General features: G+C 43.2%; 7 protein-coding genes across 7 annotated transcripts; 3 read left to right on the plus strand and 4 right to left on the minus strand.

The window, feature by feature from the left end:
* Positions 1-2,049: 2,049 nt before the first annotated feature.
* On the minus strand, positions 2,050-2,427 carry K450DRAFT_154311 (uncharacterized protein; the record flags this gene model as incomplete). Its single annotated transcript, XM_051583959.1, has 2 exons — positions 2,050-2,133; positions 2,206-2,427. Coding segments are annotated over 2 exons (306 nt in total), but the record flags the coding sequence as incomplete, so codon positions are not given.
* Positions 2,428-3,489: 1,062 nt separating this feature from the next.
* Positions 3,490-6,121, minus strand: K450DRAFT_254612 (uncharacterized protein). Its single transcript, XM_051591234.1, has 8 exons — positions 5,528-6,121; positions 5,017-5,444; positions 4,873-4,942; positions 4,741-4,792; positions 4,487-4,611; positions 4,170-4,390; positions 4,032-4,077; positions 3,490-3,899 (listed from the first exon to the last, which is right to left on the minus strand). Exons 1-8 carry the CDS (start codon positions 5,840-5,842, stop codon positions 3,834-3,836), a joined length of 1,323 nt encoding a protein of 440 aa, XP_051441858.1. The 5' UTR covers positions 5,843-6,121; the 3' UTR covers positions 3,490-3,833.
* A 164-nt stretch (positions 6,122-6,285) lies between these two features.
* On the minus strand, positions 6,286-8,195 carry K450DRAFT_254617 (uncharacterized protein). Its single transcript, XM_051591235.1, has 8 exons — positions 8,073-8,195; positions 7,741-8,013; positions 7,450-7,651; positions 7,289-7,367; positions 7,160-7,217; positions 7,021-7,089; positions 6,805-6,954; positions 6,286-6,735 (listed from the first exon to the last, which is right to left on the minus strand). Exons 1-8 carry the CDS (start codon positions 8,160-8,162, stop codon positions 6,445-6,447), a joined length of 1,212 nt encoding a protein of 403 aa, XP_051441859.1. The 5' UTR covers positions 8,163-8,195; the 3' UTR covers positions 6,286-6,444.
* Positions 8,196-8,318: 123 nt separating this feature from the next.
* K450DRAFT_254622 (uncharacterized protein) lies at positions 8,319-13,054 on the plus strand. The gene is made up of 12 exons (XM_051591236.1): positions 8,319-8,506; positions 8,574-8,603; positions 8,672-8,725; positions 8,793-8,872; positions 8,933-9,149; positions 9,216-9,410; positions 9,480-9,626; positions 9,697-9,788; positions 9,860-10,865; positions 10,937-12,257; positions 12,329-12,672; positions 12,750-13,054. Exons 1-12 carry the CDS (start codon positions 8,444-8,446, stop codon positions 12,876-12,878), a joined length of 3,678 nt encoding a protein of 1,225 aa, XP_051441860.1. The 5' UTR covers positions 8,319-8,443; the 3' UTR covers positions 12,879-13,054.
* Positions 13,055-13,165: 111 nt separating this feature from the next.
* K450DRAFT_178668 (uncharacterized protein) lies at positions 13,166-15,367 on the minus strand (the record flags this gene model as incomplete). The annotated part of the gene is made up of 2 exons (XM_051584301.1): positions 13,166-13,898; positions 13,986-15,367. The coding sequence occupies 2 exons, from the start codon at positions 15,365-15,367 to the stop codon at positions 13,166-13,168; spliced, it is 2,115 nt and encodes a 704-aa protein (XP_051441861.1).
* A 1,694-nt stretch (positions 15,368-17,061) lies between these two features.
* K450DRAFT_112785 (uncharacterized protein) lies at positions 17,062-18,788 on the plus strand. The gene is made up of 3 exons (XM_051583933.1): positions 17,062-17,241; positions 17,306-17,961; positions 18,026-18,788. The coding sequence occupies exons 2-3, from the start codon at positions 17,485-17,487 to the stop codon at positions 18,731-18,733; spliced, it is 1,185 nt and encodes a 394-aa protein (XP_051441862.1). The 5' UTR covers positions 17,062-17,241; positions 17,306-17,484; the 3' UTR covers positions 18,734-18,788.
* Positions 18,789-19,293: 505 nt separating this feature from the next.
* On the plus strand, positions 19,294-21,524 carry K450DRAFT_290891 (uncharacterized protein; the record flags this gene model as incomplete). The annotated part of the gene is made up of 1 exon (XM_051593572.1): positions 19,294-21,524. Exon 1 carries the CDS (start codon positions 19,389-19,391, stop codon positions 21,522-21,524), a length of 2,136 nt encoding a protein of 711 aa, XP_051441863.1. The 5' UTR covers positions 19,294-19,388.
* Positions 21,525-21,801: the final 277 nt, after the last annotated feature.

Below are 21,801 nucleotides of genomic sequence, written 5' to 3' on the forward strand. Positions count from 1 at the left end.
ACTGAAGCCGAAAGTATGGCAATGAAATCCTGATCTACCATCAGCGCAGATAGACCATACATTGAATGCGCATCCTTATTGGTAAATCCAGGCAGACAAATGAAACCAGTGATATGTGTAAAATGCCTTTGAGGTGGTTCAAATGGATGAAAATAAAATCGCACAAGTTGATAGGATATGTGTTAGACTGATATTGAATACACTTTTGTTCAGTTTGAGTTACATTTTGTAAGAGCTCGCTATAGCCTATTGTCGACGAGGAGGGTGTTATAACACATTATAAGTGTATCGGGAAAAACCCTCGTTTTGATTTCTTTCCAGACTTGGAGGCTGCCTTGGGTTTTTCATTGATAGCGTCAGCTGTGCTGGTCGCCTTCGTTGTGATTCATTCCCTATCATCAGGTACGACCATCATACAAGTAAAAGGATATTGTCGTTACACCTGCTTTTCATATTTTGTGCGAAGTTAGAGGGCTGCCAACTTTGGCCAGCGGCCTTGCGCATAATCAGCATGATCATTATTACTGCTGCATCGTGGCTTATGGTGTAATATTCCATAGCTGTTCCATTCTTTTATTTCAGCCATGGCAGTTCATATTTAAGCTGATCGCATACTTGCAATATAGCCAAGGGTCTAGCGACTATGCCGTAACCGTATTAAAGTAGGCGGTGAAAAAGGCTAACAAACATTTCTAAAACTTTTGCGTCGATCCTAGCACGTGGAATGATTTCCAATATAAGTGGTGTGCATGCGCACGCAAGACACACAACTAACTTCATCTACAGAAGGGCTTCAGATGAATTGGATGCGACAAGAAAAAGCGGGGAGTTCGGAGTTCTGTGATGTTATTGCAATGGCCGCACTACTTTATAATTTTTAACGGGTGCATCAAAATTAAAACCCCATTTTTCTATCTATAGAGAATAGAGTGTATGAGTTATAATATGGGCCGTCCTATCTGATGACAAATGGTCTGGATGTCAGGAACCAAGTACTCGTTGAGCACAGGTACCAATGCAACAAAATCGTATGGTCGGCGAATAGGATGAATGGTTGGATGATCTCGGGGATAGAGGGTCAGTCACCAAATCAAGGCTAAGGCCCGCACTAGATATCTAACATGTCAACTATTTTGGTCTTCAGATGACACCCGCACCAGGCGGGCGTGTGCTTGAATGTGGCGCGCAGCTCCAACACACTTTGTTGATGATAATTTCCTTATCGCTACACAAAGTACAAAGAATCACTTGTCGGGTGCGAACATGAACTTTCTGTGGATTCAATTTTTTTTTTATTAATACTCTGTGTAGCACTGACATTGGTATTAACTTAGGAAAGCTAACATACCCAACGTGATCACCGAGTTTTCTATTTCGCATAATACAGTTACATTAAAATGAATGCAAAACACTTGAACCAAAATAAACATCAAAGCTTAGGACATGTCATAAGGAAAAACGGAGAAAATAAAACCAAAAACGACTTTTCAGGCGAATGAAAAAAAAAGGTAACAAATCGCAAAAGTGATGAGAAGGTATACAAAGAGATGATTATAACAACAGAAAGGACTTTTTTTTTTGTTTCTTTTCAAAAGAGAGTACAGGTATATACAAGCGGCCATGGGGAAGAAAGAAGTAGCATCAAATTCTAACGGGTAAAGCTTCAGAGAGACCCCCTTGGCGATGTGTTGGGTATGTTGCCATGGCTGGTTGTTTGTTAGGCATTTGAACAGGAGGTAAGTGATTCCAAGGCTGGTGGTGCATTCTCTGGGAAGGAGTGTGATAGGTAGGGCCAGAATATTGAAGATTAGGTCGGCTTACCACCATAGGTGTGATCAGGGGTGGTGGTGAGGCTTGGTACTGTAATCGACATGTGTTGGGGGGAGTTGACGGGGTGCTTTCAGCAGCATCATCCGAAGAGTATGAATCGGAGGAGGGGGACCTCACTTTTTCGTCCATATCCATTGGGTAACGGTTGTCCATATTGGATGGAAATAGGCGGTGTATTTCATGGGCTCGTAAATGACGTGACAAGGTTGTCTTGCGGGTAAATGATTTTGGGCAGTTGTCATTCGGACAAACATAGGGTCTTTTTCCAGTATGGGTCCTACGATGTCTTGCCAAGGAGGATGACTATTTGGGGGACGTTGTATCAATAAAAGTGATTCAAGGGTGCATATATCACGCATTGGCAAGAATACCTACATCGCTAAAAGACTTGCCGCAAGATGGGTATTCGCACATGTGTGGTCGTTCGCCAGTATGGGTACGATAGTGAACCGTCAATGCCGATCTTTGAATAAATTGTTTTCCACAACCATTCCAATCACATTGATAGGGTCTTTCTCCGGTATGAATACGACGATGTCTTGATAGATCGGATCGTCGAGAGAATCGTTTGCCACAGTCGAACCAAGCACAAATGAATGGTTTGTCAGTAGTTTCGGTGGTGATGGGTTTGTTGTTATGGTGGTGATTAAGTAAATTGTGAATATCCATGGCAAATGTTGTATTGACTTCTGCAAGTTAAAGTTTCTCTGGCAAAAAAGAGAAAAGAAGAAAATTGGAGTAAAATGTGAGGATCGACCAGGTTCAGGCTTTATAGAAAGAAAATGGAGACAAGGGAAGTCACGAGAAAAAGTAAGGCAAACCCTATTAAGCATAAACCCAATTGCCTGGAAAAGGGATCCCTGTGCGCGCGTTTGACACCCCGCGTTCAGTTTCAGCTAAGCGCTAACATAGCAATCTCCTTGTCTTGCCTACCATTGGGAGGCCCATCCGAAGAAGATCATGACATAACTATAAAATTAAGGAGGTGCCTTGCTTTTCCCTGTTTACCTTCCTGTCAACGACCAAAAGAGAGAAAAAGAAGACCTCATCCACTGCGTTGGATTTGGGGTGGAGCCGCGTCCGAAATTGCAAACTCAGAAATATTAGCATTAGCTTTTTTGCCACATGGAGTTTTATTATTTCAGAACCATGACCGTTTAGTAAAATGGTTATCCTCCCCCCCCCTCTTGTACGCTCCTCATGTGTCCCCCGTCTGCATGCTTTGCCTGCTCATTGAGCAATGACTTGTTCATCCCAAGCCCTCTTTCTGCATGTTTCACAAAGAGTCACATTAGCCGAGTGCACGGAGCTTCTTTGCCTCGACCTACTAGGCTGAAAATTTCGTATATTAGTTAATGGCGGGGATCAGCTATTCTTGGCGCTAAAAGACATGGTCCTCTATTTGTGCCTATTAATTTATTCCAGCGGCACTATCTTTTTTTCGATATTGTAAGTTATTTTTGCAAAGTGAGCTCAGTCATGCCTTTTACGTGATAGTGTGATGTTATATTGTAACGGGCGGAAGGCGGAAACACAGCCCGCAGCCTTCCGTCACGCTTTGTTATGATTATCTCCTGTAACCCACGCAAGCTCACTTGAAGCTTGGAGGGCCCCAAATAATAACAACAGCACCGTGCACCTAGGCTATTTTCAAAACTATGCTGACCAACTTGTACTCCCCGATCATCGATTCTATTCTTTTTTACTGTATGCCATTTATTACTGAGCCCGTGTAACGACTGGTCATAGATAGTCCAACACGGCGTTTCATTCCATCCACTGTTACAACGGAATCCGCCACATTGAGTACAACGAGTTTGCACCACAACACTAGTCAGCAAAAAATTTGAAGCATTACGCCTAGCTTGCTACCCCATGACATGATATACATACGATAGTTAAACTGCCTAGAGGTAAGTGCGCAATGTCTGGATACGTATTCTTTCATTTAAATGTTTACTTTCTACAAAAGGTGAAGGGGGGTATCTGAGCTGAGGTCATTTCTATATCATTTCCTTGGCCCATTGCTGCAGGTCCACTTTTTCTTGTACTAGTAAATATCCATGTTGCTGTAGAGCAAATACAAATAAAAAAAAGTGGGAGGAACAAAAATTGGCATACCCATCCAGATATGGCGGTCAGTGCTGATACATCGTACACCATATGGCTACACAAACCCGGCAACCGCATTCTGAACTTACCATAAGATCTGCTGGCGTTGGTCGACTGTCCATATCTTTTAGTAAACTAAAAGGAAATCATGGTACAAGTTTGATCAACCATCCGTGTCTTATTTCCGCGCCTGTGTGCTCCAAAAAAATACGTATTATCTTACTAACCATATATCAATAAAGCTTTTCAATTCGACGGAATAGGTCTTGTTAGAGGGTAGTGTAGGGACAGGCTCATGTACAATGCGTTGCAATAACTCAAATACAGCCGGGGAGGTACCGTCTTCACTGACAAGTGGAAATCGACCGATGGCTAATTCTAGTAACGTCATGCCAAATGACCAAACGTCTGACTTGACGGAATAGGGTGATCCGAGAATGCGCTCGGGCTTTGTTTGTCGTATCGACAAAAGTGAGTTTAAAGGGATTCTATTTCTCTTGGAAGGTTGTTTAACAAACAAAATAACATAGATGGTGGTACTTACACTCATATAATAGCTAGTGCCAACAAAAGTATCTGCAATCGAGTCGATCAGTGGCCCCGACACACCAAAGTCACAAATCTTAATTTGCCCGATCGAATTCACCAGAACATTAGATGGCTTGACGTCTTATTGGGGGCGGGATGATGTGAAAATAACATGTCAATATTGGATTACGCTCGTTTGATCAGCAGAGCATGCGTAAACACAGAAAATAAAAAAGACCATGTTGAATATTTTTTTGTTTTTGGACTGACCTCTGTGAATAATCCGATGGCAGTCGTATAAATAAATCAGTCCATCCAGAACCTAGTGGGATGGGGTAGTTTAGAGTTGAAAACCCTTTCCATGCAGTATTCTACATCCATGCACAAAAATACTATACTGACCGCAAAGGCAATTTTGCGCAAGACGTCGTGTCGAATTGGTCCATGCTTTTTGTATACTCTGTCCAGTGACCTTAGGGGGGACAAGAGTTTTAGTGTACAGTCATATGCCTATAATTTGTCAACTCGGGCGAGTGAATGACTTACCCGATGTCCATGTATTCCATGCACATGGAAATATCACCGTCGTTCATAAAAGCGCCATAGAAGCTTACGATGTGTTTGGAGTCACAGTCGTGCATATATTGCATCTCCCGCATGATCTGCCGCCGAACCATCAATTTGGGATCCACCTTGTGTTTGGTGTGGTGGACTCGAACAAACTGTGTAGCAGCCGATGTATCCGTATTCGTATATTTAGTAGGTTCAACATCGGTGTGGCTACTGGGAGTCAGGGGTTTTTGGGGAGTCTTGTTAAGGACATTAGTAGATACCGACCGGGAGGGTCGCGACGTCGAAGTAGAGTCGGCTGACGCTTGCGGAGTCGTAGTCTGCGGTGGCTGATCGGCCGGTGTCTTGACGATGATTTGGTTGATTAAAGCGGGGGAATCCAATAACGATTGGGGGTATATTGTCTTTCGGATAGAACGCCATGTCAGATACACTGGGGTAATTATTTTTTTCTATCATTCCATCAAGAACAATTGGTTCAATTTACCTTTTTAGCCATGATTGTTTTCGTAGGCTTATGCAATACCTTGCAAACAGTTCCGCCGTTTCCAGCACCGAGTTCTTCCAAGGTTTCAATGTCCTCTGCTCTAAGATCTAACCGAAGTTCCAACCCAATCTCGAGATCTTGAAGCTGCCCATTCACTCCACTGTATTCCCCATCAACTGACTTGATGCCCGCTCCGGAAGAGTCGGTCGGCGATGGCGGATGAACAATAATGGGTGAATTCTGCAAGCTCAAATTCTTGAAATTGCGCTTTCTTCGTAAGGTTACGGAAGTATGACATCCTTTTGGCGACAGCATCTACGCATACAAAGGGTGAGGGTGGAAAGAAAGAGCCAGCCCTGTACAACTTCAGGCACACCAAATCTGACTGTAAAAAATAAAAATTAAAAATAATAATAATACACTAATTAGTCTGCGTGGGGGAGTGGAGCTTAATGGCCCGCTGCACTTGATGCTATGCATTGAATTCAGCAGGTCTCTTGCAGTAATTTGGAAGTACCCTGCCTTTCAGTTACAAAGGGAACGATTGCCAATCTTCGTCTTGTCTTGACTAATTTTAATGAGGGTACCTGAGTCACTGTGGCGCCATACGATATATTACCGAGTTAGTTATTACGGCCGCAACTGGGCATCAAGGTGCAGAATGAAAGCTCTTAGTGGCTGCCATATTAAATGTGCGTGGAATACATGCACACTGGCATCATTCTTTATGCGCATCGTCATTATGTCTGACCTGCAGTCGTCATCGTAGAGAGATAATTCGGTACTGGGCCAATGCCATTTCCTCGCTTGCTTCATAGGCACAAATTGTGCTTATTTATTTCCTTTCATCCTATATAATTCGACTTGGTGCCCAGGCACATTATTACAATAAATTGTTACCAAGAGGGCGCGGGAGCTTATGAATGGGTACTCAACAGCTGGGCAGCCCTTCGCTCATCAGTTCGTCCAATCGACTCTGCCCTTGTTCTTGCTGGTTGATCCCCAGTGAATGATTCTTGTCTGTTCCGAAGACTCTCCCATTTCTTCAAATGCTGTCGCTCAAATTGAATTTGTGCTTTCACATATTCTGTGATGGCGCTTGTCACATCGTCTGTTACTTGAATCTTATAATTTGTATTGAGATCTCGCTTCAAATTTTTGTTGACCTTTTCAAGTCTTCGGTGTATCTCTTGCTCTTGTGCCTTTGCCTGAAAAGCAGCGTATCACATGTGAGTACATCCATGCTGAAAAAAATGGACAATAGCAACACCTTATACCTCGTGCATGTCTTCTATCGCGTCGTTGACCTTATCAGCCTTGATGTTGTTAGATGCTTTCAGCTTATTCATGGTTTTGTATTTGGCATCAGTATTTTTGACAGCGTCATGATGTTGTGCTAACCCTGATAATCGTGCTTCCAAACAATCCTAAAAAAAAAAAAGAGGATATTAGTGGGAAGGCTAAGCGCTCCATGCTATGAACTTTGGGCTTACCTTGACACTTTGAGTATTTTTAATTTGATACACAAACGTATCACCGATGACTGCATTTTCAGCTTGAGCCTATCCCGGGATACGATGCCAGTAAATTTTTATGCTCTACCCACACCACAATTGTTAATCTATAACTCACTTGCGGCCGCTGCAGTTCTCCACACTCTTGCACTACGTTAGCCATTCCTCTGTACGTACTGTCAATAATAAAGTGAGTACTACAGCTACGGGTGTAATTCAAAAGTTTTGAAACTCATTTCAAACTCACTTCTGAATAATTGCATTAGTCTCCTTATCAGACAACGAGGACAGTTTGGTTGCCATGTCCAAGTATGCAGAAGACAACGCTGTAAAGAAAATGAAACGTCAGTGTTGAGTTCCAATTTGACTATGATAAAAAGCTGCCATCTTCCATAATTGGTTATTTACCTTTCCTGCACTTGAATTTTGCATGAAGTGCCTTGGACGCCGTTTGCAGACCTTGAATAAAGTTCTGTGTCTGGTTGGCGAGGGTCGAATAGTCCTCATCTGTATCGGCGGGTGTCGAGCTACCTATTCCGAGTCCTCCTTTAAGTTGCTTAAACCGAGAAGCTTGCCGATGGAAAGACACTGGCTTGTCTAACGGAAGAAACTAAAAGGAAGTCCACCAACATGGTCAGTTGCGCTAAAGCTTATTTTCACTCAGCAACCCCCACTCTCGCACAGTATCATCGTACTTACCCCTTGACCACTTTCTACAAACTCTCTGACCAGCTCGCTGGCCTTGAAGCGCGGATGACTGGTAATACGGTTTATCCATCGCTGCATTCGAGCTATTAATACATTATCCTCGTCGTCTGGACGCTGTCCGTTTGAAGTTGACACAGAAAGGTCTGGTAACGCTGGTACATATAAATCTTCGTAAAATAATGTGAGATGTGATGCTAGTCGCTCAAACTCTGAATAGGTGCGCTCCCCAGAGCCACTTTTGTTTTGAAAGGTTGGGAGCGTAGTCTGCAATAGTGCATAACTTAGTCAAGCACTGTGGGGTGTCTTCCTATGTGAAAACTCACCTCTATTTGATAAAGGAATAGGGGGTCCTTTCTATTAATATCGACTCGTTTGAGTGTTAATGAAAGAAAATCTGTGTGTATGTTTGCCATTATGCCGCTTGGTGGCCAAAAAGTTGAAAGCAGGTGAAACTCCCGGGAACAATGTGAACGAAGAGCACAGTTGAAATGGCAGTCACACTAAACGGGCTCGCTTGAGTCGGTGATCAAAAATTTTGGTTGAAAAAAAAAAAAAAAGTTTCGAGATCATAAAGGTTCATTGTTGCTTCAAGCCGCTGCGAAATTACAAAGCATTTATAAAGCTTGCAACGACCTGAAATCCTTACTGATCTATTCAAGTCTTTCCTGTCATACTAATTTCAAACTTGAAAAGTATGGAAGCAAAATTCGCAAAGATCAGGACTCAGATCAACTCCAAGTTGGAGAATCAGAAGCAGGTTAGAAACGATGTACTGATGTCGCTATTAGCAAAGAATAAGAAACTCACATTTCTGCTATCTAAAGTATGCTGGAACTCTCCAGGCAATTGAAGAGGTATGCATCAATTTAAAGGTCACGGTATAGCGACTGATGATAGAACCGTACTAAAACATCATCTACAGGCATTGGTGGAACAAAACGCACCTTTGACCCCAACTGGATATTTTGCAGCAATGGTATATACGAATGAATCTGTCGCTTTAAAGAGATTTGCGAATTTTTGTATAACTTATAGTTTTTCAGATGGCTGCTCTCCAATCTACCCATGGATCCCCACAAACTAGAGGATGCTTGTTGTACCTGCTTGATGAAGTCTTTCCAGAGTATGTCAAAATTTCTTTCAATATTTCTTATCTATACTCAAAACTAATATCGTTGTGAAGACTTCCAGCATCTGTACTTAGACAGAAATGTGCTGATGTTTTGCCCATTTTGTTGGCCGCATTGGAGGAGGATAGCGAAGATCAACCTGTTGCCCGATCCACCATTGGTTGTATTGAGCCATTGTTGATTGCACAAGATGCTGCTTTTTGGAACCAGTCACAAGCAAAAAAGATGTATCAGGCACTTTTGGTGATGAGCGTTGATGCTAAGCCAAAGGTAAGGGATGCATAACAGTCTACCTCTAGATCTGGTGCTGCCTAATTACTTACCTTTTTCGTTCAGTCTCGAAAGCGTGCTCAAGATGCCGTAAAACACATCTTGTCTAGACCACCTCCCCCTTCTGTTCAACATCCCGCCTCTAACATGACCGCAGAATTCACCTTGCGTGTCCTTAAAGAAGCCACTAAGAACGATCAAGCCGCAGCACAGAAACTGTTGGCTCTGCTTAAGACCATTGTTCCTTACTGGCCAGCTTCGGTACGTTCAGATCTTTGTATACATTGGATTTACCAGTAGTCAAGTTCCTAATCAATCTTTCCCATCCAGCAATTTGTTACACTTTGCCAATTGTTGCTTCACCTTCCAAAGTTCAACAATGCATTCCTCACACAAGCTTCGTTCGAGGTCTTTGAGTCATTGTTCTCTGCCGACAACATTTCATTCGATGATGAGAAGTTTGCCCAGTTATTACGAGTGAGTTTTGATAGATGGTATCACTTACGTTTACATGAAAGGCTGTGCTAACACATATCATATTTGCTAGTCACTTTGTGAAATTAAGCCTGCTGGTATTGACGATCGACTTTTACCAACCTGGTTGTTGGTCATTACCAAAGCATATCCAGCTTTTGCCAGGTTTGTACCTTGACATTCAACTTTAGAATAAGCTATCATTATCGCTAACTTTTAATTTTTTTTTTACAAAGAATGAATGCCGACTACTGTGCTTCAGAGGTTGCTAACGTGTTCCCTGTCATCTTCCAAGATTTGGAAGTGGCTTCTAACAACCACGCTATCCTCGCCGGCTGCTTAAGTGCACTCATTCAATATTGCATAACGGATAAAATGATTGAAGAAGCCCAGCAAGCAGAGAATACCCTATTGCACCGAATCATTGCAACTGTCGAAAATGGTCTTGGTATCAGATATCAACACGCTTGGGTTCATGTTTTGACCATTGTGCAAGCTCTCTTCCGTCGACTTCACCGCAATGCAGCTCCTTTGCTTAACCAGTGCCTTTCCCTTTTGGGCGATCTTCGTTTGGCTGCACAAGAAACATACAAGGAAGAGCTTGACAAAACTCTTGGTGCTGCCATTGCAACCATGGGACCTGAAGGTTTTTTGAAGATTCTGCCTCTGAACCTCGAGTCTTCAGCTTCAGCTGGTGGCATTGGTCGCGCCTTTTTGTTGCCACTTCTCATCAAATACACCACAAATACCTCTTTGTCTTACTTTGTCAATGAACTTATGCCGCTTGGAGATCGACTTACTCAAAAGGCGGAGACATTTTCATCCCAACAATTGGAGTTGCAAGCTAAAGTATACGAGACGCTTGTGAATCAAATTTGGAGCTTGGTTACCGGATTCTGCGACTTGCCCTATGACCTGCGAACTGCTTTTGACAGCACTGTTGCTGAGAGATTTAGTTCTGTTCTCTATTCACAACCCGATCTTCGCCCAACAATTTCACAAGCCCTTCAGTTCCTTGTTCAGAAGAACCAGTCCCTTGCCGCTTCAGCTGCTGATGATGCTGATCTTCAAAAAGCATATGGTATCACAAAGACTGAGGCAGAGTTGAACTTGAAGCACATGAGTCAATTCTCTGTCAATTTCTTGGCTGTCTTCTTCAACGTCTACAGTCAAGTACCTCCCATGTACCGTGGCTTTTTGGGTGAAGTGATCAAAGCATATCTCCAAATCACTCCAGTAGAGGTGAGCAAACCATTTTCTATTTGTGTCATATTGTCTGTGTATCCACATATTAATTCAATGATTACTTGCAGGAAATCAACAACACCTTTAAGAAGGTCGTAAACCTGCTTGGTGAAGCACTTGCAAACCCAGATCCAACTCCTGTCATCAACGATCCATCCGTTCCCCCACCTATGTCCCACACCATGATGGATCTTGCTATCATTATGATTCCATTCTTGGATATTCCATCTGCAGAACTGCTTTTCAACGGTGTCACATCTGCATTACTCGGAAAGGAAGATGAACCACTTCTCCAGAAGAAGGCATACAAAGTCATTAACCATTTATCCAGTTGTGAGAATGGTGTCCAGGTGTTGCAGAAGAACATTGAAAACTTGCAGAACCGTGTCCTTGAGGGCACAGTGACTTGCGCACCTTCCAGCAAAAAAGACAGAATCAAGGCTCTTGGCAATATCGTCCGTATCTTGCCGTCCAATGATCTCCATTTGATTCCCTCTATCCTATCCGAGGCTGTCATGGCAACCAAGGAAGTCAACGAAAAGACTCGTGGATTTGCTTTCAACCTTTTGGTAGAGATGGGTAACAAGATGAAGGAAGGAGGAACAGTGGTCAACAGCAAGATTGAAGGCATGGATGAGAGCGTTCCTGATGCCGATGCCAACATCACCGAATACTTCACCATGGTGACTGCTGGTCTTGCTGGATCTACTGCCCATATGATCAGCGCTACCGTTACTTCTCTCTCTCGCTTATTTTTCGAGTTTAAGGAATCACTTCCTCAACCTCTTTTGTTTGAATTGATGCAAACTATGGAGGTTTTCGTCAACTCCAACAACCGTGAAATTGTTAAATCCGCCCTTGGTTTCGTCAAGGTTGCCATCGTTACCTTGGACAGCACCATTATTGGACAGCACCTTCCTCAACTTATCAAGTCACTTTTGAACTGTAACAAGCAGCACAAAAGTCATTTCAAATCCAAAGTACGACATATTTTCGAACGTTTGATTCGCTCATTCGGATACGAACAGGTTGCAGAGAATGTTCCTGAGGATGATAAGAAGTTAGTGTTGAACATCAAGAAGCGCCGTGATCGCTCCAAGCGTGCCAAGAATGCAAACAGGGAAGAGGAGGACGAGGACATTGAAACTGCTCCACGACAAGCCAAAGTTGCAAAGACTGGCGCAGACGCTTATGAAGAAGCCGTATATGGTAGCGAGAGCGAGATTGAGGATTCTGATGAGGACGATGCTATGCAAGGAACCAGAGAATCTGGCCGCAATGCCGATAGGAAGACAAAGAAAGAGAAATATGTCACTGAAGCTTATATTCGAGAAGATGGAGATGGTCCTCTCGATTTCCTCGATCGCACTGCCATCAGCCGCATTTCTTGTAAGTTTACCTTTTTGCCATTGCTCGAAAACTGCAGTTCAATGTACATATGCTGACTCGTTTTATTGCAGCTTCCAAACCACAGCAAAGATCTTTGGCACAAAAAGCAGCATCCAGAGCTGGAGCCTTCCGTTCTGGCGAAGATGGAAAGCTTGTCATTAACGGCTCGGATAATGAAGCTAGCGGCGACGAAGCTGCAGCAGAAAATAATGAGGCTGAAAACTACTACATGCAAGCTCAGAACAGTGCTGATGGCTTCACGAGAGGTCAACGTAACAAGATCAAGTGGAAGAAGGGAGGTAATGATGACAGTATGTTCGACGACGAGATGATGGATGTCGACGATAAAGAAAAGCGCGTCAAGAAGAAAATTGAACGAAAGATGGATGTCATTGGCAAGGAGTATCGATCAAAGGTAAACAAAGTGTCACTTTTAGGTATGAAATACAGTTTGATCGGGCAAATGACTAAATTGTCCTCTCAATCCTACAGCGTGCTGGTGGTGATGTTAAGATAAAGGGTAAGGCAGACCCACACGCCTATGTACCTTTGAGCAAAATTACCAAGAAGAAGGGCAGACATGGCCCTGGCGTTACTTTCACTGGCAAATATAGAAAGTAAATCGAAATACTGAAGTAGAAAAAAAGAAAAAGTTATATCTGCTATAATTACTGCATTGTACATCCCATCACCATTCCTGATTGCTATAGAAATTCTCATACAAAAACTTATCTTTTTAAAAAATCTGTAAGCGTGGGGATTATTTGCATTGGCCAAAAGATTTATGGGCAGCGCGGTTAAACGCAAAGTGGGTAGCGTTTCAAGTAGAAGTGGTAAAGATCATGCAGGTTTATTTCTTTGTTATTGATAGGTTTTGATTTTTATATAAGTACAATGGGTGCTATCGTCTATCGAGCTGCTACAACAGCAGGGTTTTCAACGCGCTCACCGCTTGAGGCTCTATTCATCATTTCCAGACCTTTACGGAATGATGATTTGATAACCGGATTATCGTCAAGACCATAGGATGCAAAGACTTGCTTCCACCAAGAGTACCATTGTCCTACTTCATCCCAATTGATATCCATAGGATTCAACGTGACCCACTTGTACAATACGTCCAACCATTTGGGGAAGAATTCATTATCAAGCAGTTGGCCAGTCAATACAGGTGAGATCAAATCCTTCCATGCCAGGCACCATACCAATGGATCGAGATTCTGCTCTCGGGGATTGACCACAAATTCCGTTCTCATTACCTGCGTGAGTTTGGGTAAAATAGACTTGACGATCAATTTCTCCATAGGATTGGCATCCCAAACTTCTTTCCAAGGTTCCAAAATATGAAGAGCTGATTCGTCTGACGGATGCCATTGTCGTAGAATGACGGAAAGCTTCTGTCGAATGCTTGTAAATATAGCTGAGAGTCGCCAAGCCTTCAGGGTGGGAAGCCATGGGTGGATCCAGGTGTGAATTTGTACAGGGTCGTTCCGAGGATCCCAGTCGGAGACCGCTTTTGATAGCTTTGGTAATATTAATTGATCAATGATGCTTTCATAGATGAAAAGTGGGAGGATAGGTGGTGACCAGGCTTCGAGTAAATGGATGATGGGATCTGCTTCCCTAGGGTTCCATGTGTTGCTAGATAAAATCAATACAAAGAGGTTGTCAGTAAACTGAAAAAAAGACAGGCATTGTTTCGCGATTTTCGAATGTGTTTGAACTTACTTTATCGCACTTCGAACCTTAGGTAGCCAAATCGTGAACATCATCGACTCAAAGGGGGTCATTAGCAAGGTACGTTCGCTCCCCGCGCCACGCCTTCCATTTCTTTGTTTGCCTTGAAAACCTCCATCAATGTCCATTACATCGTCGTTTCTTGATAAGTCGTCATTACACGGTAAAAGTCGTCGCCATCGAGATACCAAATCAGATGCCCAGGTTGGAGAACTGAGGACGTCCCATCGAACACAACCGTACTTCATTATAGGAGCCCAAACCGATACAACCATAGCATCCAACCCAAATGCCTTGAATTCTTCAGAGTATTGCGTCTCTAGTAGCTTGAAATGCTCGCCAAACATTGCTGTAATGTCACCTTGTTCGAAAGCACCAGTTGCCAAAGCACTCTTGGATATTGCTTCAATTTCGCGCCCGATTCTTTGCAACTCATCGACACGTTTCATCTCTGCGTCGTCAGAATCCAAACGCTTCTGCAACTGCTCTCTTTCGTGTTCCAAATTTTGCGCTCGAACTTCCGCTAAACGTTTTTCTCGTGTCAGATGATCCAGATCAGAAAGAGATAAATCAGCTATCAGACGAAGGTTGTGTCGTAGCTCTGGTAGTCTTGTGGAGGTTTCCAACATGGTTGGGGACTGAGACCGAACCTGAGAAAGAGAGGTTAACTCTCGTGCGGCAGGGCCAGTCATGTCAATGATTTTATCAGCGACAGGCTGGGAGGCGGCTGATTCCTTGATAATTTCACTAGCAGTCTTGTACACAGTTTTCTGTTTCCTCGGTTTGGAGGGAGTTTCCTCTTTTTCTACACTTGGCGTAAGGGCATCCTTCTTCCAGGCATCTCTACGCTTCTTCGTCTTGGTTGTAACTTCTTCCATTTCTTCGTCAGACGGTACCTCGCCTCGCCTAGCTGCTTCTTCTTTGTGCTGAGTTGTACGTTCATCAAATCCTTTAAAAGCGATACCCATCCGAGTAGGTCGCTGCTTCGTTTCGATTGGGTTGATAATACCTTCACCTTCTGCACCAAGACCTTTGCCTACTTGCCAGCCCATCTTTTGCAGCATTTTCATACCAAACCCAGTACCATGAGATGCAAACTTTGCAAATTCCTTGTTAACTACTGGAGAGTTCGATGATGCTTGTCTAAAACTACTGCTTCTTGATGTTGCTGAGCCACCTCCTAGACCAGGTCGACTGCTTGAAGGTTCGGGAGATTCGTTTCTGGACTGCGGCGATTGGGTTCTTGACAGTGGTGAATCAACTTTTGACGGTTTAAAGTTGATTCCAGAAGAAAACTTCGGACGCAACGACGCCGCTGCAGGTGAAGGAGCATTGCTACTGTCTTCGTCGTCTTCAGCCCAAATTCCTAACATGGCATCCTCTTTGGTGAACTTGCGACGCTTTCGATGACCGGAAAATCCTTCAGCTTCTTCTTCTAAGTCGCGCTCGCTAATATTGAAACTAGCTTTAAAATCGGATCCTTCTTCGTCCGATGAGTCTGATCCATCCATGAACTGCTGGCGCCTGCGAGACATGGTAGCGCAAACTAACAAGGTCCGTACTTTTCACTTGTTTGCCAGCTAGTTTGTTCTGCAATCAAAAAATTAAGGAAGTCACCTGACTCTGATTTTCATGAGACTTCGGTTTCCTCTCCTTGTCAAGGCAAATTAAAAAGCTCTCTGCTGCAATACTCAAGATTCTATTACACTATATGATTGGTGGATTCGATGAAATGAATTTCATATAAAATATAATCATCCACTGAAGTGTCCGAGAAATATTGGTTCTTGATATACAATCAAATTTGCAGACGAGAAATATTGGCCATGTCGCAACAAGACAGAAAGCATCTGAAGGAAGTCTAGTTGTTGGCAGTGTCTGGAGCTATACTTAACGATTACGTTTGGAACTTCATCCATGAGCATGATTATATAGAAAAATATTACAGTACCAATGCAACCATCATTTCAATGCTTTTTATCACCATGGCAAATTAAAGAATCGGTACCGCCAGGCATACCAACGCAGACCCGATGCTGGACGAATAGCACGCACTGGAGTGCTACAACTTTGTTTGAAGTCATTCTTGGAAAATTAAAAGTTTCAAATCTTGCTTAACACGACAAAGAAATTCATAATGCACCAATGATGCTCGAATACCAATACCAAAAATGCCTCATCAACCATACGACACGAAAATAGACTTTCGAGGCTTGCAAGACAAGAAAGCCCAGAATGAACCTCTCAAGTATTGTGATTGGTCAAATCCACGTTCGCTTACATAAAGTTATCTTCTCATCTATAGTCATACATGGATTGTCCCACATGAACGACATAAATATCAAATCAAGCATATTCACATTGTTTTTGAAGGCTCAGCAATACCCCATTCACCTCAGTTTGGTCATACACAGATAATTAATGTATAGGGTACTTCCGATGCAGATGTAGGAGCAACACCTTGGTGTGCCCAACAATGAAGGAATCTTCTGATCCAGACCCCGCAAACTTATTTCTGCTGCGCTCGAGAAATGTCAATGTACGGGTTATACATACTGTTTATCCATCAATTGATGGTATGACTGGAAACGTCGGAAAATCACATGTATGCTTGCCAAGGTTTCATTGGCCACAGTAGTACGTCAACTTTTCGAACCATAGTCCACGACGACAATTGCAAAGATAATCAAAAGCTATTGAATAATGATCATACGTAGAAAGAGAGCATAATAAATGTTAACAATCAATGCCGCTCCCCAAATTAGGATTTTTGATATTAGACAACAGCTTTGGCAATAAATGGGAGCGTCTTTCACAGAGGTTACACTCGGGATAGGCGGCGTCTCACCCTAATATAAAAACGACGTAAATGTCGATTCTCATTCTTTGTTGAATGCCTAACTGTACTTTATGAAGATAGACTTTTTCAAAAAGGCTAACCTACAGCGCCAGCCGCTTTTACTACTCATCTTCGTGTTGAGGTAAATGACATTACTGAATCTCTTTTGCGTAGACGATCAGCGTCTGACCCTTGCTTATACTTGTTGTAGTATATTCGGTGTTGGATACCAAAGTATTCCCATTTTTACATGAATATTATTTCCTGTTACCCTCTATTACAGTCGATCAGCATGGAGCAACCTTCTACCATTGTATATTGCAAATTTATTTGGAAATGTGCTTGCTTTGCTTGGCTGTTTCAATCTGGATCCGACTCCAGGATATGCCGACGTTGGCTTGTTGATCGGTAGGTACTTCTTATCAATCTGACGGATTACTGATCTTAATACTAAATCATCATCATGTTACAGGCATAGCGGCTGCTATCAACATCCTCGTCATATTGTGCTATGCCATTGATCACTGGGCATACAACTCGAAGTCAACTTTACTCCGAATTTACACCTTCCCGTTCCTGTGGACTGGAGCTTGGAACCTATTAGCATGGTATAGTCCATTAGGCGACTTTTTCACTTTCTCGCAAGCTGGTATGTTATGGAATTCATTCCGGCAGATTGCTTCATTTGGCGGTCGAGCTATGCTGGATTTTCTCATAGCGTGGTTCGGCACTGTCATAGTCGAAACATTGACTGGAGGCAATGAGGACCGGACTCAGGGTCCGAAGAATGGATATGGAGAATGTGACGATGTCATCAATAAACCAACCGATAGTGACGATTCGCCGCATACCGAGCCCGATCATTTAAATGGCAAACAGCCGTTGAAATCAAAGCTTCGAACTATATTCACGCCTCTCAGTATTTACTGTCTCATTTTTTCTGTTCTCCTCGCTTATGGTGGTGGGCAAGTTAGCATCATCAAGGGCTCGTTCTATCAAACAAGCTACTCGAACTATATTACTCGAGACGTCGTTAGAGCTGGATGTGTAATAGGAAACACGGACGGCACGGGTTATACGCTTTCAGACCGACAATATTGGTTTAACCAAACCATACAACTGGCAAACGTAAGTAAACATCAAGTGCATCATCAGTACATGGACATCACTAAAAATTGCCTCATGTTCATAGGATGGAGCTAAACTTGTTTTATGGTCCGAAGAAACATACCAGACAATGGATGGTTTGGATGAGCAACAGTTCTTGAACCAAGCTTCCGCCATCGCGAGTAACAACAGCATTTACCTGGCTTTATCGTACATCAATATTATTGGTGATACTTTCGAAAATCTAATGACCCTCATTGCGCCAAATGGTACGGTTTTGAGGCGATATAACAAGGCTCATCCTGTAGTGGGTGTGGAAGACCAACCAGCAGGGCCTAATGTGCTGCAATATGTCGATACTCCTGAATTTGGTCGAATTGGCTTAGGGATATGTTTTGATTACAACTTTCCATCGCTGATAGATCAGGCAGGTCAAAACCAAGTGGATTTAATGCTTCAAGCAAGTTGGACGTGGGGACCTATCGGCACTTTCCATGCTAGAGGAAACTCACTGAGAGCAATTGAAAATGGGTTTACTATGCTTAGATGTGGTAGTCAGGGTATGTCAGGTGTGTTTACCGCAACTAGCGATAGTCCATACCAGCAGCAATTTGCAACACTGTCCAACCAAACCCTTATTTTTCAACTCCCTCGTCTACCTTATACAAGAACCACCTATACTGTGTTCAGAGGGGCGTTCGGATGGATATGTCTGGCTTTAGGGCTGCTGTCATTACTGTATCTCATAGTTTCATCTATAATGCGCAGAGTATCACTCAGACGATCTCACTAACGATCGTTTGTGTAATTGTATGTAATATACCATATAAATACTGCTCAACCGGGATGATGGGTAACGTGCTTTCTGCTTATAGAGGCTGATTCGGCTTTGTGTGGCTGCAGCCCAATCTTGCAAAATCTCCTTTTCCGATCATCTGTGGTATAGTCAGCGACATCAGCCACCCCAATGAGATTTCACATAAAGAAGTATGTCTTGGTTTGTTGCACGGAAAATCTTTATGATTCCATCGATTCCATCGATTCTAAGCATTTGCAGACCTCACCTTTGATCAATAATCCGTTTATATAACAGCGTATATCAAAAGTTTGTTTATTCCAGGTATTACTGCAATGATATTCCCTCGTATAAATGTTTTCATTTTATCTTCGTCCTCAAAAATTGGTTCTCATGGGGCTACTACATCACTTCTCATCAATATCACGATTAACAAGGTAATACTGAAAACCATCTACTAATAGTAAACTGGATACGTGTATTAACACGACTGTGGTGATAACTGAGCCACAGGAATCCAAATGATGTGAGTGCGCAGTTTTGCACGAGATCAAGGTCGCACGGAGACAGCTATTGAAACGTATAACTAAAGGGCGTCCGCGGCCACATAGTCGCCGAAGTTACAAGTTTTCTGCTTCCCTAGCCAAAAAAAATGGGAGAAGACAAACCAAAACGGAAATCACTGGGATTCAGCTTTTTCAAAAAGAAGGATAAGAACAAGGCGGAGGGTCATGCACAGCCTGATTCTCAAAGCCCTCCACCTTATGCCGCCTCAGTATCAACTCCTGTATCCGTTTATGAAAAGCCTAAACCACAGATTAGCAAAGCGGTGCCGACACATGAAGTTCCTGTGGCACGACCTATCACCGTTGATGCCATTGATACTTCCACAATGACGTTAGAGCAACGGCTGTTAATCATCAAAAAAAGGGTGGACGAAGCAAGGAGAGGTATGGCAATTTTTGGTGGCGTAAGAAGTTCGACCGAGTTCAAAATGACCGTCACCATTGATGGAAAGAACCCAAAGACTGATCCGGCTCTTAGGCGCTATTCCGATGAACTTCCTTGTGAGCACCCTTCGTTCAAGCTCTTAGAAGCGTCAGATATTATGAAGGAAAATGGGCTGCTACAGCAAATACAAGATTACAGCGAGGTGGATCCAGAAGCCATTCCGTCTTACCAAGGTCAAGTCCCAGGAACTTTGTCGCTAGCGGCTTTTAACAATGAGATTTATTGGTACATTAAAAGCGCTGATGTCGAACTTCGAGTCACGTTTTGGCTTTCTCCAGAAATTCCCCCATTTCAAACGCCTGCCCTTATAGAATTATTGTCTGTTCGAAGATTAATAGGACTACCCGAAACGCCAAAAGAACGATACGACAGCTTGTTAAAACTAGTTGGTCCAGGCTGCTTCGCTCTTTCTGGCGAAGACGATGTCTATGAACCCGAAACTCAATGTCGCGCTCTTATCAATTTGCTCAACAACAGTGACTGGTGGATTAACTTTACCACTATTTCGTCGGTCAGCAGGACCATGTCACAAACCGCAAATGATACTGCTAATTTCCTCTACGTTGTTCTTCTGGCAACCGAGCTCCGGCTCCGGCTTCCCCTCATCAAGGATAACTCGTTCCAATCGGCAATCCGTGAAAAAATAAAGGCAGATTTGATCGTAGCCAAAAGATGGTGGGACGGTATGAACCTAACGCTCAATCCTGCTTCATCCGGCAATTATTCTTGGCATTCTCTGGTTTACGAGCAACAAACGGCTGGTTTGATACGCTTCGCAGAATTGATGAACTGGCCGTATCTAGGTTCAGTACGATCAAAGATTGAAACAATCTACAGAGACCTTCGTTCTGGCGCAACTATAAGTTCGCAAGTATGGGATTGGCTTTTTGGACTCTGCCTGCCTGGAAAATATTACAGTTTCAAGGCCATGTCAGCCCTCACCACATTCTCACCAGAAACCGAACGCCTGGGAACAGCTCCGTACTATGACTCTGGCCTTGTGCTTAAAGATAAGACCTATTGGAGAATTACCTCGGTTCTTGGTAGAGTCCTGGGGGCAGCACCTGGCGTAAGAGCTAGTTTGGATTGGGTCGGCCCTTGCGCCGTGGTGGCAAGAGGATTGCCCAAAGTGCCTGAATGGGTCAAAGTTACGGCTCGACTCATCCCCCATACCGACATAACAAGTTTTGATGCGGATTTGGATAATGCGGATAACATCATACCAGCCATTGGCGATAATCCAACCGCACAAGAAATTAATCAAGTGCTTCAGAATTATGAAAATCCATCCAACTGGATGATACCACTCCCACCCAACCCACTCAAACGGCCTAACGAAAAAGACAAGTACGAGATCATTGGTATAGAACTCAAGAAGAACCCAGTCTCAATTGAAGTGAGCTACGCTGATCCTTTGGACACCACTTTTTCGGCATCGCTCCTGATGAAAATTGACGGCGCCGCAGTGACCTATAATTTGCATGCAAACTCTTTATTCTTATGTAGCCACCCATGTACTGGAACCCACGCTGTACACAAGGATAAGTTTTCAAATGTACGACGGAACATTGTAACTCCCAACGAACTGAAGGGACTAAATGCATGGGACGGTATCTTGCTTGTCAATGTCCAAGGTTCTGGTAATGCAGAGGTGGCAGCAAGAGCTTGGTGCTCAGAGCGTGGTTGGCATGCGTTGGTCAAACAACAAAAGACTTGCTTCTACTGTGCATGGGAGCAGGCTCGGCAGATACACTTACGTGTTGTGATGTATAGGTGATGGCTGAAATCAATATATTTACTCTTGCTTGGAAGTCACCCATGGCTATTTTTAAGGTCAATAAAGCATGTATACTATGTAAACTTAATGCGGCGCATGAATGTGGATGTAACTTCCAGCTATCTGAACAACACAATGCATGATTTTCGATAAGCATGGCAATATGGCTATCGTCTGTTGTTCTTTAATGAGCCCAGCGAGAAATCTGTAGGACCTGTCGATTTTGACGTATGGATTGACCATCAGAGAAAGTTTAACAGAGGTTCCATGTCTTTTG

Source organism: Umbelopsis ramanniana (genome assembly GCF_025399195.1).
Source record: "Umbelopsis ramanniana AG unplaced genomic scaffold K450scaffold_57, whole genome shotgun sequence".
NCBI classification, from domain to species: Eukaryota; Fungi; Mucoromycota; class Umbelopsidomycetes; order Umbelopsidales; family Umbelopsidaceae; genus Umbelopsis; species Umbelopsis ramanniana.

Coding starts and splice junctions, on each gene's coding strand:
- K450DRAFT_254612 (XM_051591234.1), bottom strand. CDS start 5,842: ATGCTGTCGCCAAAAGGATGTCATACTTCCGTAACCTTACGAAGAAAG. Junction 5,445..5,527: donor AAACAATCATGGCTAAAAAG/GTAAATTGAACC, acceptor TCTATCCGAAAG/ACAATATACCCCCAATCGTT. Junction 4,793..4,872: donor TGCGCAAAATTGCCTTTGCG/GTCAGTATAGTA, acceptor CCATCCCACTAG/GTTCTGGATGGACTGATTTA.
- K450DRAFT_254617 (XM_051591235.1), bottom strand. CDS start 8,162: ATGGCAAACATACACACAGATTTTCTTTCATTAACACTCAAACGAGTC. Junction 6,955..7,020: donor AAAATACTCAAAGTGTCAAG/GTAAGCCCAAAG, acceptor TTTTTTTTTTAG/GATTGTTTGGAAGCACGATT. Junction 6,736..6,804: donor CGATAGAAGACATGCACGAG/GTATAAGGTGTT, acceptor GCTGCTTTTCAG/GCAAAGGCACAAGAGCAAGA.
- K450DRAFT_254622 (XM_051591236.1), top strand. CDS start 8,444: ATGGAAGCAAAATTCGCAAAGATCAGGACTCAGATCAACTCCAAGTTG. Junction 9,627..9,696: donor AGTTTGCCCAGTTATTACGA/GTGAGTTTTGAT, acceptor CATATTTGCTAG/TCACTTTGTGAAATTAAGCC. Junction 12,258..12,328: donor TGCCATCAGCCGCATTTCTT/GTAAGTTTACCT, acceptor GTTTTATTGCAG/CTTCCAAACCACAGCAAAGA.
- K450DRAFT_112785 (XM_051583933.1), top strand. CDS start 17,485: ATGTTATGGAATTCATTCCGGCAGATTGCTTCATTTGGCGGTCGAGCT. Junction 17,962..18,025: donor AAACCATACAACTGGCAAAC/GTAAGTAAACAT, acceptor TCATGTTCATAG/GATGGAGCTAAACTTGTTTT.